The sequence below is a fragment of the Chamaea fasciata genome, unplaced genomic scaffold, assembly GCF_029207755.1.
Source record: "Chamaea fasciata isolate MVZ Bird 193981 ecotype frontalis unplaced genomic scaffold, bChaFas1.0.hap1 SCAF_413, whole genome shotgun sequence".
Lineage (NCBI taxonomy): Eukaryota > Metazoa > Chordata > Aves > Passeriformes > Sylviidae > Chamaea > Chamaea fasciata.
Genome location: NW_027094498.1, coordinates 27,023 through 43,062, shown reverse-complemented (window position 1 = coordinate 43,062; position 16,040 = coordinate 27,023). Strand labels below are relative to the sequence as shown.

Here is a 16,040-nt window from a genome sequence, read left to right as displayed (position 1 = left end):
AAAAAACTAAAAAAAATTTGGGATGATTCCCAAAAATTGTGGAGAAATCCCAAAAATTTGGGAGAAATTCCCCAAAATTTTTTGGGGGATGAGTCCCGGAACTTGGGGGACAAATCCCCAAAATTTGGGGGATCAATTTCCAAGGATTTGGGATCAATTCCCCCAAAATTTGGGAAAAATCGAAAAAAAATTTGGGAGAAACAAAAAAAAAAAAATTGGGAGAAATAAATTAAAAAAAAAAAATTTCGGATAAATTAAAAAAAAAAAAATTTGGGAGAAATCCAAAAAAAAATTTGGGAGAAATCCCCAAAATTTGGGATTTTTTGGGGGGTTTTGGGCCGGCCGGAGCTCCCAGTTCAGCCCAGTTCGATCCCAGTTTATCCCAGTTCGATCCCAGTTCAAACCAGTTCGATCCCATTTATCCCAGTTTAAACCAGTTCAAACCAGTTCGATCCCAGTTCAGTCCCAGTTCATCCCAGCTCGATCCCAGTTTATCCCAGTTCGATCCCAGTTTATCCCAGTTCAAACCGGTTCAAACCAGTTCGATCCCAGTTCAAACCAGTTTGATCCCAGTTCGATCCCAGTTCAAACCAGTTCGATCCAGTTCGATCCCAGTTCAAACCAGTTCGATCCCAGTTCAAACCAGTTTGATCCCAGTTCGATCCCAGTTCAAACCAGTCCATCCCAGTCCATCCCAGTCCCCTCCCAGTCCCTCCCAGTCCACTCCCAGTTCATCCCAGTTCCCCCCAGTCCGATCCCAGTTTATCCCAGTTTATCCCAGCCCCTCCCAGCGCAGCTCGGGCTCTCCCAGTTGGCTCCGCTCCCAAACTGGGACGGACTGGGAGCGGCGGCGCTGAGTCAGCACCTGCGGGGCCCCAGCGGGGAGCGCCCAGTTCACACCAGTTCAAACCAGTTCACACCAGTTCAAACCAGTTCACACCAGGGCTCCCAGTCCATCCCAGTCCATCCCAGTCCATCCCAGTCCATCCCAGTTCCCCCCAGTTCATCCCAGTCCCTCCCAGTCCCTCCCAGTCCGTCCCAGTCCATCCCAGTCCATCCCAGTCCATCCCAGTCCATCCCAGTTCATCCCAGTTTGTCCCAGTCCATCCCAGTTCCATCCCAGTTCCCCCCAGTCCGATCGCTCCCGTTCATTAACGACCCAATAACGAGTTCATGAACCCCGGTCGTTAATTAGCCCGGTAATTAATGGCATCATTAACCCAGCAGTTAATTACCCCGGCAATTACCGCAGTAATTAGTTAACCTGCTAATTAATGCAGCAATTATTGTGGCAATTAATTCAGCTGGTAATTAACCGAATAATTAATTAACCTGGTAAATTAATGCAGTAATCAATTATCCTGCCAATTAACACAATAATAAATTAACCAGCTAATTAATGCAGTAATTGTTGTGGTAATTAATTACCCTGGTAATTAACTGAGCAATTAATTAACCGGCTAATCAATGCAGTAATTTTTATGGTAATTAACTGAGTAATTAATTAACCCGGAAATTAACCCAGTAATTAATGAACCTGGTTACCAACCCAGAAATTAATTAACCTCGTAATTAATGTGGTCATTAACTCAGTAATTAATGCGGTAATTAACCCACCAGCCAATTCCCAGCTCCTAATTAACCCCAGCCATTAATGGCAGCGGCCCACTGTTAATTAACCCCATCGTTAATTAACTCCATTGCTAATTAACCCCGTTGTTAATTAACGCCATCATTGGTTGATCCCATCATTAATTCTGTGATTCATTAACCCACAAATAACCCTGGCATTAATTAACCCTGGCATTAATTAACCCTGGCATTAATTAACCCCATCGTTAATACCACCATTAATTAACACATCATTAATTAACCCCATCGTTAATGCTGTCATCAACCCCCACTAATTAATCCTGTCGTTAATTAACTCCATCATTAACCTCGTCACTAATTGACTCCATCGTTAACCCTGTCATTAATTAACCTGTCATTAATCAACCTGTCATCGATTAACTCCATGAATTACTAATCCTGTCATTAATTACCCCCATTAATTAAAATGCCAATCAATGAATCCCGCAGCTAACCGCTTCCATTAATTAATTAACCCCAATTAACATCTCCTAGCCAATAATAAACCCCAATCATTAATTAAAAGCCCAATGATGCCCCTAATTAATAAAATCCTGACTTAATTAATGCAACCAATTAACCCTAATTAATGCCCCCAATTAATCACACCCCCCAATTAATCACTAATTAGCTAAACCACGTTAATTATTCACCCCCCCACTAATTAACCACCCTGCTAACTCGCATGCCCAGGAATTAATGAACTCTCCCTAATTAATTATTAGAGCTAATTAATCACCTGGAGCGTTAATCCATTAATTAATAATCGCATTCATCCCCCCAACCCCCTTCATGCCCCCATTAACCACGCCCCAACCCATTCATTAATCCCGATCAATTAATTAACGGCGCCAATTAACAAATTTTCCTTTATTTACCAACCCCCTCCCCGGGCCTCCCCGGGCCCCTCCCCCACCCCCAAAACGAGTCTCTTCCGGGTTAGGCCGCGCCCACTTCCGGAGCAGCGGCGAGAACTTCCGGCTTAGGCCACGCCCTCGCTGATGGCGCCCTCTGGCGGCCCGGCGGCGTGATGACGTCATTTCTCCTTTGGAGGCGGCCTGGGGGGGGCAGAGCGGCACTGAGCACCAGTACGGACCAGTATAAACCAGTATAAACCAGTCTGGACCAGTCTGGACCAGTATAAACCAGTACGGACCAGTATAAACCAGTATAAACCAGTTCCCTTTTTATCCCCCAAAATCCCATTTTCCCCATAAAATTCCCATTTTTCACCCTAAATCCGCCATTTTTGTGCCCAAACCTCCCGGGTTTTTTCCTCCCAGTCCAAACCAGTCCCTCCCAGTATAAACCAGTATAACCCAGTTACTTTTTCACCCCCAAAATCCCATTTTTCCCCATAAAATTCCCATTTTTTCACCTAAATCCGCCATTTTTGTGCCCAAATCTCCGTTTTTTTCCCTCCCAGTCCCTCCCAGTATAAACCAGTATAACCCAGTCCCCTCCCAGTATAACCCAGTATAACCCAATCCATTTTTCACCCCCCCAAAATCCCATTTTTCCCCATAAAATTCCCGTTTTTTCACCTAAATCCGCCGGTTTTGTGCCCAAATCTCCGTTTTTTTCCCTCCCAGTCCCTCCCAGTATAACCCAGTATAACCCAATTCCCCTCCCAGTATAACCCAGTATAACCCAGTTCCTTTTTCACTCCCCCCAAAATCCCATTTTTCCCCATAAAATTCCCGTTTTTTCACCCTAAATCCGCCATTTTTGTGCCCGAACCTCCGTTTTTTTCCCCTCCAGTCCCTCCCAGTATAAACCAGTATAACCCAATTCCCCTCCCAGTATAAACCAGTATAACCCAGTTCCTTTTTCACCCCCAAAATCCCATTTTTCCCCATAAAATTCCCGTTTTTTCACCTAAACCCGCTGTTTTTGTGCCCAAACCTCCGTTTCTTTCCCCTCCCAGTCCCTCCCAGTATAAACCAGTCCCCTCCCAGTATTACCCAGTATAACCCAGTTCCTTTTTCACCCCCCAAAATCCCATTTTTCCCCATAAAATTCCCGTTTTTTCACCTAAATCCGCCGGTTTTGTGCCCAAATCTCCGTTTTTTTCCCTCCCAGTCCCTCCCAGTATAAACCAGTATAACCCAGTCCCCTCCCAGTATAACCCAGTATAACCCAATCCATTTTTCACCCCCCAAAATCCCATTTTCCCCCATAAAATTCCCATTTTTTCACCTAAACCCACCCTTTTTGTGCCCGAACTCCATTTTTTTCCTCCCAGTCCCTCCCAGTATAAACCAGTATAATCCAATTCCCCTCCCAGTATAAACCAGTATAACCCAATCCATTTTCACCCCCCAAAATCCCATTTTTCCCCATAAAATTCCCATTTTTTCACCTAAACCCGCACTTTTTGTGCCCAAACCTCCTTTTCTTTCCCCTCCCAGTCCCTCCCCCCAGGTATAACCCAGTCACCGGTAGACGCCGACCACCACGGCGTGGTCCCTCTCGTAGGGCTCCAGGGTCAGCTGCTCCTGCGGCTTCATCCTCTCGGCCGTCATCTTCTTCACCTCGCCGGCGAACACCGCCTCGGCCGGCGCCGTCGAGTCGATGCAGTTGGCCTGCCGAACCGGTTCCCACCAGTCAGAACCAGTAAAAACCAGTTCGGCCCCAGTTGGAAGGAGAGAAATCCCAAGTAGGGGCGGCGAAAACCGGTTCGACGCCGGTTCGAAGCGGTAAAAACCAGTTAGAACCGATTGAGTCCCAGTTAGATCCGGTCCGAACCGGTTCAAGACCAGTTTGAAGCGGTGGAAACCAGTTCAATCCCAGTTTGATCCGGTCCGAACCGGTTCAAGACCAGTTTGAAGCGGTGGAAACCAGTTCAATCCCAGTTAGAAGCAGTTAAACCCCAGTTAGGACCAGTTAGAACCAGTAAAACACCAGTTAGAACCAGTCAAAACCAGTTCAATCCCAGTTAGAACCACTTAAATCCCAGTTAGGACCAGTTAGGACCAGTTCAATCCCAGTCTGGACCAGTCCAATCCCAGTCAGGACCAGTTCAATCCCAGTCAGGACCAGTTCAATCCCAGTTTGGACCAGTTCAATCCCAGTCTGGACCAGTTCAATCCCAGTTAGGACCAGTCCAATCCCAGTCTGGACCAGTCCAATCCCAGTCTGGACCAGTTCAATCCCAGTGTGGACCAGTTCAATCCCAGTTTGGACCAGTTCAATCCCAGTGTGGACCAGTTCAATCCCAGTTTGGACCAGTTCAATCCCAGTTTGGACCAGTCCAATCCCAGTCAGGACCAGTTCAATCCCAGTTTGGACCAGTCCAATGCCAGTTAGGACCAGTTCAATCCCAGTTAGGACCAGTTAAATCCCAGTTTGGACCAGTCCAATCCCAGTCGGGACCAGTTCAATCCCAGTCAGGACCAGTTCAATCCCAGTCAGGACCAGTTCAATCCCAGTGTGGACCAGTTCAATCCCAGTTTGGACCAGTTCAATCCCAGTTTGGACCAGTCCAATCCCAGTCAGGACCAGTTCAATCCCAGTTTGGACCAGTCCAATGCCAGTTAGGACCAGTTCAATCCCAGTTAGGACCAGTTAAATCCCAGTTTGGACCAGTTCAATCCCAGTTTGGACCAGTTAAATCCCTATTTCCACTCCCAGTGCCCCGTACTGGTCCATACTGCTATATATTGGTCCATACTGGTTTATACTGGTCCATACTGGTCTGTACTGCTCCACACTGGTTTATACTGGTCCATACTGGTTTCTAACCCTCCCAAACCCCCTTCCCAACATCCCCTGAACTGGTTCTTACTGGTTTTCAATGCCTCGTTACTGGTTTTAACTTGTCCCATTCCCAGTTCCGTACCGGTTTCTTGTGCTTCGTACTGGTCTATACTGGTCCCTACTGGTTTACACTGGCTTATAGTGGTTCGTAGTGGTTTATACTCGTCTGTACTGATTTATACTGGTCCATACTGGTTTATACTGGTCCTATTAGTTTATACCCGTCTGTACTGGTCTATACTGGTTTATACTGGTCCGCACTGATTTATACTGGTCCGCACTGATTTATACCGGTCTACACTGGTCCATACTGGTTTATACCCATCCGTACTGGTTTATACCGGTCTGTACTGATTTATACTGGTCCACACTGGTTTATACCCGTCCGCACTGGTCTATACTGGTCCGTACTGGTCCACAGTGATTTATACTGGTCCATACTGGTTTATACCCATCTGTACTGCTCTGTACTGGTCCGTACTGGTCCGTACTGGTCCACAGTGATTTATACTGGTCCACACTGGTCTATACCGGCCCGCACTGGTCTGTACTGGTCCGTACTGGTCCACAGTGATTTATACTGGTCCACACTGGTCTATACCCATCCGCACTGGTCTATACTGGTCCGTACTGGTCCACACTGGTCTATACTGGCCCGCACTGGTCTGTACTGGTCCGTATTGGTCCACAGTGATTTATACTGGTCCACACTGGTCTATACCCGTCCGCACTGGTCTATACTGGTCCGTACTGGTCCACAGTGATTTATACTGGTCCACACTGGTCTATACCCGTCCGCACTGGTCTATACTGGTCCGTACTGGTCCACAGTGATTTATACTGGTCCACACTGGTCTATACCGGCCCGCACTGGTCTGTACTGGTCCGTACTGGTCCACAGTGATTTATACTGGTCCACACTGGTCTATACCGGCCCGCACTGGTCTGTACTGGTCCGTACTGGTCCACAGTGATTTATACTGGTCCACACTGGTTTATACCCGTCTGTACTGGTCTATACTGGTCCGTACTGGTCCACAGTGATTTATACTGGTCCATACTGGTTTATACCCGTCTGTACTGGTCCACAGTGATTTATACTGGTCCATACTGGTTTATACCCGTCTGTACTGGTCCACAGTGATTTATACTGGTCCACACTGGTCTATACCGGCCCGCACTGGTCTATACTGGTCCGTACTGGTCCACAGTGATTTATACTGGTCCACACTGGTCTATACCCATCCGCACTGGTCTATACTGGTCCGTACTGGTCCACAGTGATTTATACTGGTCCACACTGGTCTATACCGGCCCGCACTGGTCTATACTGGTCCGTATTGGTCCACAGTGATTTATACTGGTCCACACTGGTCTATACCGGTCCGCACTGGTCTGTACTGGTCCGTACTGGTCCACAGTGATTTATACTGGTCCACACTGGTCTATACCGGCCCGCACTGGTCTGTACTGGTCCGTACTGGTCCACAGTGATTTATACTGGTCCACACTGGTTTTATACCGGCCCGCACTGGTCTGTACTGGTCCGTACTGGTCCACAGTGATTTATACTGGTCCACACTGGTCTATACCGGCCCGCACTGGTCTGTACTGGTCCGTCCTGGTCCGTACTGGCCGGTACCTTGATGGAGATGAGGAAGTGCCCCCCCGCAGCGCAGGAAGTGGTGCGCGTTCAGCGCCACGATCCGCGTCTGGTCCGGCTGCGCCACGTCCGCGAAGATCACGTCCACCATGCCTGGGGGGGGGGGGCGGGGCGGAAAAATGGGATCGTTCCAGGATTATCCGGAATTCCCCAGGAGGATCCTGGAATTCCAGCCCAAAATTCCCAAAAAAAAACCCCCCAAAAAAACCCCCGAATTCCAGCGAAATTCCCGCAAAATTCCACCCAGGAACATGAAATTCCCACAGAATTCCGTATCCCAGAAGATCGCGTCCACCGTGCCTGGGGACACGGAATTATTCCCGAATTATCCCGAATTCCCAACCGGCATCCCCGAATTCCAGCAAAAAATCCCGAAATTCCAAGGAAAAAACCCCAAAATTCCCACAAAATTCCCACAGAATTCCGTATCCCAGAAGATCGCGTCCACCGTGCCTGGGGACACGGAATTATTCCCGAATTATCCCGGAATTCCCAGCCGAAAACCCCGAAATTCCCACAAAATATTTTAGGAGTTAATTTGGGATAATTTTGGGAACTAATTTGGGAATATTTTGGGAGTTAATTGGGGAATATTTTAGGAGTTAATTGGGGATTAATTTGGGAGTTAATTTGTAATAATTTGGGAGTTAATTTGGGATAATTTGGGATAATTTGGGAGTTAATTGGGGAACATTTTGGGTGTTAATTTGGGAAAATTTTGGGAGTTAATTTGGGATAATTTGGGAGTTAATTGGAGAATATTTTAAGAGTTATTTGGGAGTTAATTTGGGGGACGATTTGGGATAATTTTGGGAGCTAATTTGGGATAATTTTGGGAGTTAATCGGGGACAATTTGGGAGTTAATTTGGGGTAATTTGGGAGTTAATTGGGATAATTTTGGGAATTAATTTGGGATATTTTGGGAGTTAATTGGGGAAATATTTTAGGAGCTAATTGGGGAATATTTTAGGAGTTAATTGGGAATTAATTTGGGAGTTAATTTGTAATAATTTGGGAGGTAATTTGGTTTATTTTGGGAATTAATTTGGGATAATTTTGTGAGTTAATTTGGGATGTTTTGGGAGTTAATTTGGGATAATTTGGGACAATTTGGGGAAGTTAATTTGGGATAATTTGGGAATTAATTGGGATAATTTTGGGAATTAACTTGGGATATTTTGGGAGCTAATTGGGGATAATTTGGGGAGTTAATTGGGGATAATTTTGGGGGTTAATTGGGGGTAATTTGGGAGTTAATTGGGGAATATTTCAGGAGTCAATTGGGGATATTTTGGGGATAATTTGGGATAATTTTGGGAATTAATTTGGGATATTTTGGGGGTTAATTGGGGATAATTTGGGGTTAATTGGGGATAATTTGGGGTTAATTGGGGGTCACTGGGGAGGTTTTCGGGGATGGCGACTGACCAATCAGCATGCGGTACTTGTGCGGGTGCCGCGCGTCCTCGATGACGGGCACCACGTTCGTTCTCTTCTTGGCCACGTTGAGCAGGTCGCGGCCCGAGCGGTGCGAGAACTCCACGGCGTAGACCACGCCCTCCTGGGGGGCGCCAGGGGTCACCAAAGGGCATCAAAAGTCAACGGGGGTCACCAAAGGTCAACAGGGGTCACCAAAATGTCAACAAGGGTCATCAAAGGTCAACAGGGGTCATCAAAGCTCATCAAAAGTCAACAGAGGTCACCAAAGGTCAACAAGGGTCACCAAAGGTCAACAGGGGTCACCAAAGGTCAACAGGGGTCACCAAAGGTCATCAAAAGTCAACAGGGGTCAACAGGGGTCACCAAAGGTCAACAGGGGTCACCAAAATGTCAACAAGGGTCACCAAAGGTCAACAGGGGTCACTGAAGGCAAACAGGGGTCACCAGAGATCACCAAAGGTCAACACGGGTCACTAAAGGTCATCAAAAGTCAACAGGGGTCACTGGGGGTCACCAAAGGTCAACAAGGGTCACCAAAGGTCAACAGGGGTCTTCAAAAGTCAACAGGGGTCACCGGGGGTCACCAAAGGTCAACAGGGGTCACTAAACAGGGGTCACCAGAGATCACCAAAGGTCAACAGGGGTCACCAAAGGTCATCAAAAGTCAACAGGGGTCACCGGGGGTCACCAAAGGTCACCAGGGGTCACCAGAGGTCAGCAGGAGTCACCAAAGGTTAACAGGGGTCACCACAGATCACCAAAGGTCAACGGGGGTCACCGGGATCATCTAAGGTCACCAGGGGTCACCAAAAGTCACCAGAGGTCACCAGGGGTCACCAGAGGTCAGCCGGGGTCACCAAAGGTCCCCAGGGGTCACCAGGAGTCACCAACGCCCACCCCGGGTCACCTGGGGCAGGAGCAGAAGCCACCACCAGGTGGTCCCAGGACCCCGGGGACACCAAAGGGGTGTCACCTGGCCCAGGTGAGACCTTGGGGACAGCCCAGGTGTGCCTCAGGTGTACCCAGGTGTGTGTGCGACCTGTGCCCAGGTGTGCGTGACCTGTGCCCAGGTGTGTGTTCCCTGTCCCAGGTGTCCCCAGGTGTCCCCAGGTGTGCGTCACCCGTCCCAAGTGTGTATTACCTGTGCCAGGTGTGTGTTACCTGTCCCAGGTGTGTGTTTCCTGTCCCAGGTGTCCCCAGGTGTGCGTCACCCGTCCCAAGTGTGTATTACCTGTCCCAGGTGTGTGTTACCTGTCCCAGGTGTATCCAGGTGTACCCAGGTGTGTGTTACCTGTTCCAGGTGTGCGTCACCCGTGCCCAGGTGTGTGTTACTGTGCCCAGGTGTGCGTCACCCGTGCCCAGGTGTGTGTTACCTGTCCCCAGGTGTGTGTTTCCTGTTCCAGGTGTACCCAGGTGTCCCCAGGTGTGTGTTACCTGTCCCAGGTGTGTGTTACCTGTGCCCAGGTGTGCGTCACCCGTGCCCAGGTGTGTGCGACCTGTCCCCAGATGTGTATTACCTGTGCCCAGGTGTGCGTCGCCCGTGCCCGGGTGTACCCAGGTGTCCCCAGGTGTGTGTTACCTGTGCCCAGGTGCGCGTCGCCCGTGCCCAGGTGTCCCCAGGTGTGTGTCACCTGTGCCCAGGTGTGTGTTACCTGTGCCCAGGTGTGCGTCACCCGTGCCCAGGTGCGCGTCGCCCGTGCCCAGGTGTCCCCAGGTGTGTGTTACCTGTGCCCAGGTGCGCGTCACCTGTGCCCAGGTGTCCCCAGGTGTGCGTCACCCGCGCCCAGGTGTGCGTTACCCGTGCCCAGGTGTGCGTCACCCGTGCCCAGGTGTCCCCAGGTGTGCGTCACCCGCGCCCAGGTGTGCGTTACCCGTGCCCGGGTGTGCGTCACCCGTGCCCAGGTGTCCCCAGGTGTGCGTCACCCGCGCCCAGGTGTGCGTTACCCGTGCCCGGGTGTGTGTCACCCGTGCCCAGGTGTGTGTTACCTGTCCCCAGGTGTGCGTCACCCGCACCCAGGTGTCCCCAGGTGTGCGTCACCCGCGCCCAGGTGCACCCACCTGCCCCACGATGTCGGACACGTGGCTGACGGTGGTACCTGAGGCCGCCCCCAGGTAGAGCACCTTGGCCCCGGGCCGGATGTGGATCTGGTCGATGCCGCCCAGGATCGCCGCCGCCAGCTTGGAGCGGAACGGGTTCCAGGCGCGGTACTCCACCGAGCTCTCGCCGTCCTGCGGCCGGGACAAACCAGTTTGGACCAGTACGGACCAGTATACACCAGTACAAACCAGTACGAACCAGCAGACACCAGTACGGACCAGTACGGACCAGTATAACCCAGTACGGACCAGAATACACCAATATACACCAGTACAAACCAGTACGGACCAGTACGGACCAGTATAACCCAGTATGCACCAGTATACACCAGTACGGACCAATATATACCAGTACACACCAGTATGGACCAGTATTCACCAGTACAGACCAGTATGGACCAGCATACACCAGTACAGACCAGTATACACCAATACAGACCAGTACAGACCAGTATGGACCAGTATACACCCGTACAAACCAGTATGGACCAATATATACCAGTACAGACCAGTATGGACCAGTATACACCAGTACAGACCAGTATGGACCAATATATACCAGTACAGACCAGTATGGACCAGTACACTACCACACCCACACGCTACAGACCAGTATACACCAGTATGAGCCAGTATAAATCAGTACGGACCGGTATACACCAGTACAGACCAGTATGGACCAGTATAAACCAATACGGGCCAGTCTACACCAGTACAGACCAGTACAAACCAGTATGGACCAGTGTGGACCGGTACGGACCTTTTCATCCCCAAAATCCCAGTTTTTGACCCCAAAATTCCCGTTTCTCACCCCAAAACCCGCCGGGATTTTTCCTCCCAGTACAAACCAGCATAAACCAGTACAGACCAGTATAACCAGCATAAACCAGTTCCCTCCCAGTTCATTCCCAGTCCCCTTTTCACCCCCAAAATTCCCATTTTTATCCCCCAAATCCCAATTTCCGCCCCCAAAATTCCCGTTTTTCACCCCAAACCCGCCGGGATTTTTCCTCCCAGCCCCTCCCAGTACAAACCAGTACAAACCAGTATAAACCAGTCTGTCCCAGTACCTCGACGCTGATGCGTTTCTCGCCGTACACCGACTCCCCCGGCACCAGGTTCCGCGTCACCAGCGCGTCCTCGCGGCCCCGGCAGATGAACACACCTGGGGAGGGGGCGGGGAGCACACCTGAGACACCTGAGAGACACCTGAGACACTTGGGGACACCTGGGGACACCTGGGGACACCTGAGACACCTGAGGGGACACACCTGAGACACCTGGGGACACCTGAGACACCTGGGGACACCTGGGGACACACCTGAGACACTTGGGGACACCTGAGACACCTGGGGACACCTGAGACACCTGGGGACACCTGGGGACACACCTGAGACACCTGGGGACACCTGAGACACCTGGGGACACACCTGAGACACCTGGGGACACCTGAGGGACACACCTGAGACACCTGGGGACACCTGAGACACCTGGGGACACCTGGGGACACACCTGAGACACTTGGGGACACCTGGGGACACCTGAGACACCTGAGGGACACCTGAGACACCTGAGACACCTGGGGACACCTGAGACACCTGAGGGACACCTGAGACACCTGGGGACACCTGAGACACCTGAGACACCTGAGACACCTGAGAGACACCTGAGACACCTGAGACACCTGAGAGACACCTGAGGGACACCTGAGACACCTGGGACACCTGAGAGACACCTGAGACACCTGAGACACCTGGGGACACCTGAGACACCTGAGAGACACCTGAGACACCTGAGACACCTGGGGACACCTGAGACACCTGAGGGGACACCTGAGGGACACCTGAGACACCTGAGACACCTGAGACACCTGAGACACCTGAGACACCTGAGGGACACCTGAGGGACACCTGAGACACCTGAGACACCTGAGACACCTGAGGGACACCTGAGACACCTGAGACACCTGAGACACCTGAGGGACACCTGGGACACCTGAGACACCTGAGACACCTGAGGGACACCTGAGACACCTGAGACACCTGAGAGACACCTGAGACACCTGAGACACCTGAGGGACACCTGAGACACCTGAGACACCTGAGACACCTGAGACACCTGAGACACCTGAGGGACACCTGAGACACCTGAGGGACACCTGAGACACCTGAGACACCTGAGACACCTGAGAGACACCTGAGACACCTGAGGGACACCTGAGACACCTGGGACACCTGAGAGACACCTGAGACACCTGAGACACCTGGGGACACCTGAGACACCTGAGAGACACCTGAGACACCTGAGACACCTGGGGACACCTGAGACACCTGAGGGACACCTGAGGGACACCTGAGACACCTGAGACACCTGAGACACCTGAGACACCTGAGACACCTGGGGACACCTGAGACACCTGAGGGACACCTGAGACACCTGGGGACACCTGAGACACCTGAGGGACACCTGAGAGACACCTGAGACACCTGAGACACCTGAGGGACACCTGAGACACCTGAGACACCTGAGACACCTGAGACACCTGAGAGACACCTGAGACACCTGAGACACCTGAGACACCTGGGGACACCTGAGACACCTGAGACACCTGAGGGACACCTGAGACACCTGAGACACCTGAGAGACACCTGGGGACACCTGGGGACACCTGAGACACCTGGGACACCTGGGGACACCTGAGACACCTGGGGACACCTGAGACACCTGAGGGGACCTGGGACACACCTGGGGCCCACAGCTGCTCCACAGCCCCATCCCCCACCCCTCCCAGTCCCCTCCCAGTTCCCGTCCCAGTATAAACCAGTCCCCCCAGTCCCCCCCCCCACTCCATCCCAGTCCCCCCCAGTTCCCTCCCAGTCCCTCCCAGTACAAACCAGTCCCCCCCAATTCCCTCCCAGTCTCCCCAGTCCCTCCCAGTTCCTCCCAGTCCCCCTCCCAGTACAAACCAGTCCCCCCAGTTCCCCTCCCAGTACAAACCAGTCCCCCCAATCCCCCTCCCAGTCCCTCCCAGTCTCCCCAGTCCCTCCCAGTCCCTCCCAGTACAAACCAGTCCCCCCTGTTCCCCTCCCAGTACAAACCAGTCCCCCCCAGTTCCCTCCCAGTCTCCCCAGTCCCTCCCAGTTCCTCCCAGTCCCTCCCAGTACAAACCAGTCCCCCCCAGTTACCCTCATGCCGATGCGGTTCCACCGTCACTTTCTTGCCGCCTTTGAACCCGCCGCGGGCCCCGCCCCTGGCCCCGCCCCCTCGGCCCCGGCCCCCGCCCCCTCGGGCCGCCGCGGGCCCCCGCCCCCGCCGCGGGACACGCCCCCTCCGCGGGACACGCCCCCCTCCGCGGGACACGCCCCCTCCGCGGGGCGAGAAACCGGAACCTGCGGGGAGGGAACTGGGGTTACTGGTTTGTACTGGGAGGGGAACTGGGGATACTGGGATGTACTGGGAGGGGAACTGGGGGGACTGGGATGGACTGGGAGGGGAACTGGGGATACTGGGATGGACTGGGAGGGGAACTGGGGATACTGGGATGGACTGGGAGGGGAACTGGGGATACTGGGATGGACTGGGAGGGGAACTGGGGATACTGGGATGGACTGGGAGGGGAACTGGGGATACTGGGATGGACTGGGAGGGAACTGGGGATACTGGGATGGACTGGGAGGGGAACTGGGGATACTGGGATGGACTGGGAGGGGAACTGGGGATACTGGGATGGACTGGGAGAGGAAATGGGGATACTGGGATGGACTGGGAGGGGAACTGGGGATACTGGGATGGACTGGGAGGGGAACTGGGGGGACTGGGATGGACTGGGAGGGGAACTGGGGATACTGGGATGGACTGGGAGGGGAACTGGGGATACTGGGATGGACTGGGAGGATACTGGGGATACTGGGATGGACTGGGAGGGGAACTAGGGGGACTGGGATGGACTGGGAGGGGAACTGGGGATACTGGGATGGACTGGGAGGGGAACTGGGGGACTGGGATGGACTGGGAGGGGAACTGGGGATACTGGGATGGACTGGGAGAGGAAATGGGGATACTGGGATGGACTGGGAGGGGAACTGGGGATACTGGGATGTACTGGGAGGGGAACTGGGGGGACTGGGATGGACTGGGAGGGGAACTGGGGATACTGGGATGGACTGGGAGGGGAACTGGGGATACTGGGATGGACTGGGAGGGGAACTGGGGGGACTGGGATGGACTGGGGGTGGAACTGGGGTTACTGGTTTATACTGGGATGGACTGGGACAGGAAGTGGGGGGGACTGGGGTTACTGGTTTGTACTGGGAGAGACTAGGGGGGGTTACTGGTTTATACTGGGATGGACTGGGAGGAAAACTCTTGATACTGGGAACAACTGGGAAGGGACTGGGGGGGAACTGGTTCATACTGGGAGAGCACTGGGGCTCCCAGTACGGGCTGGACTGGCCTTACTGGAGCTACTGGTTGTTACTGGGAAGGGACTGGGAGAGACTGGTTTATACTGGGAGGGCACTGGGGCAGCCGGGACAGGCAGCACTGGGGGTTACTGGTTCATACTGGTTTGTACTGGGACTCACCTCGGCCCCGGAAGCCGCCGCGTCCCCCCCGGGGGCTGAAACCTGCGGGGAGGGAACTGGTCAGACTGGGATGGAACTGGGATGGAACTGGGAGAGGCCCTGGAGGCTCCCAGTGCTCCCAGTTTGGCTCCAACCCCTCTCCCAGTTCCCTCCCAGTTCATCCCAGTATAACCCAAATCCCTCCCAGTATAACCCAGTTACCCCTCCAGGTCCCTCCCAGTCCATCCCAGTATAACCCAGTTACCCTCAGATCCCTCCCAGTTCCCTCCCAGTACCCCCCCAGTCCCAATCCCAGTACATCCCAGTTACCCCCCAAACCTCTCCCAGTAGATCCCAGTCCCTCTCAAACTCTCCCCGTTTGTCCCAGTCCCATCCCAGTACATCCCAGTCCCTCCCAGTTTGCCCCAGTTCCCTCCCAGTCCCATCCCAGTAACCCCCCAAACCTCTCCCAGTGCCCACCAGTCTCCCTCCCAGTTTATCCCAGTCCCCTCCAGTCCCTCCCAGTTTGCCCCAGTTCCCTCCCAAACCTCTCCCAGTTCCCTCCCAGTCCCGTCCCAGTTTATCCCAGTATATCCCAGTCCCTCCCAGTCCCCCCCAGTTCCCTCCCAGTCCCTCCCAGTCCCCCCCCAGTTCCCTCCCAGTCCTCCAGTCCCCCAGTCCCCAGTTCCCTCCCAGTCTCCCAGTCCATCCCAGTATATCAGTCCCCCCAGTTCCCTCCCAGTCCCTCCCAGTCCCCCCCAGTTCCCTCCCAGTCCCTCCCAGTCCATCCCAGTATATCCCAGTTCCCACCCGGCCTCATTGCTCCACGCGGGGCTCGCGCGCCTGTGTCGGAACGGGAAGTGACGTCACAAACCACGCCCCTTCC

The 16,040-nt window shown here is 53.0% G+C and overlaps 1 protein-coding gene across 1 annotated transcript; it reads right to left on the bottom strand.

The window, feature by feature from the left end:
• Nucleotides 1-2,566: 2,566 nt before the first annotated feature.
• Nucleotides 2,567-15,998, bottom strand: LOC136305444 (rRNA 2'-O-methyltransferase fibrillarin-like). The gene is given in 10 exon segments (XM_066208700.1): nucleotides 2,567-2,690; nucleotides 4,072-4,217; nucleotides 7,034-7,063; nucleotides 7,065-7,147; nucleotides 8,484-8,616; nucleotides 10,554-10,724; nucleotides 11,663-11,757; nucleotides 13,778-13,981; nucleotides 15,176-15,217; nucleotides 15,965-15,998. Coding segments are annotated over 10 exon segments (936 nt in total). The 5' UTR covers nucleotides 15,975-15,998; the 3' UTR covers nucleotides 2,567-2,668.
• Nucleotides 15,999-16,040: the final 42 nt, after the last annotated feature.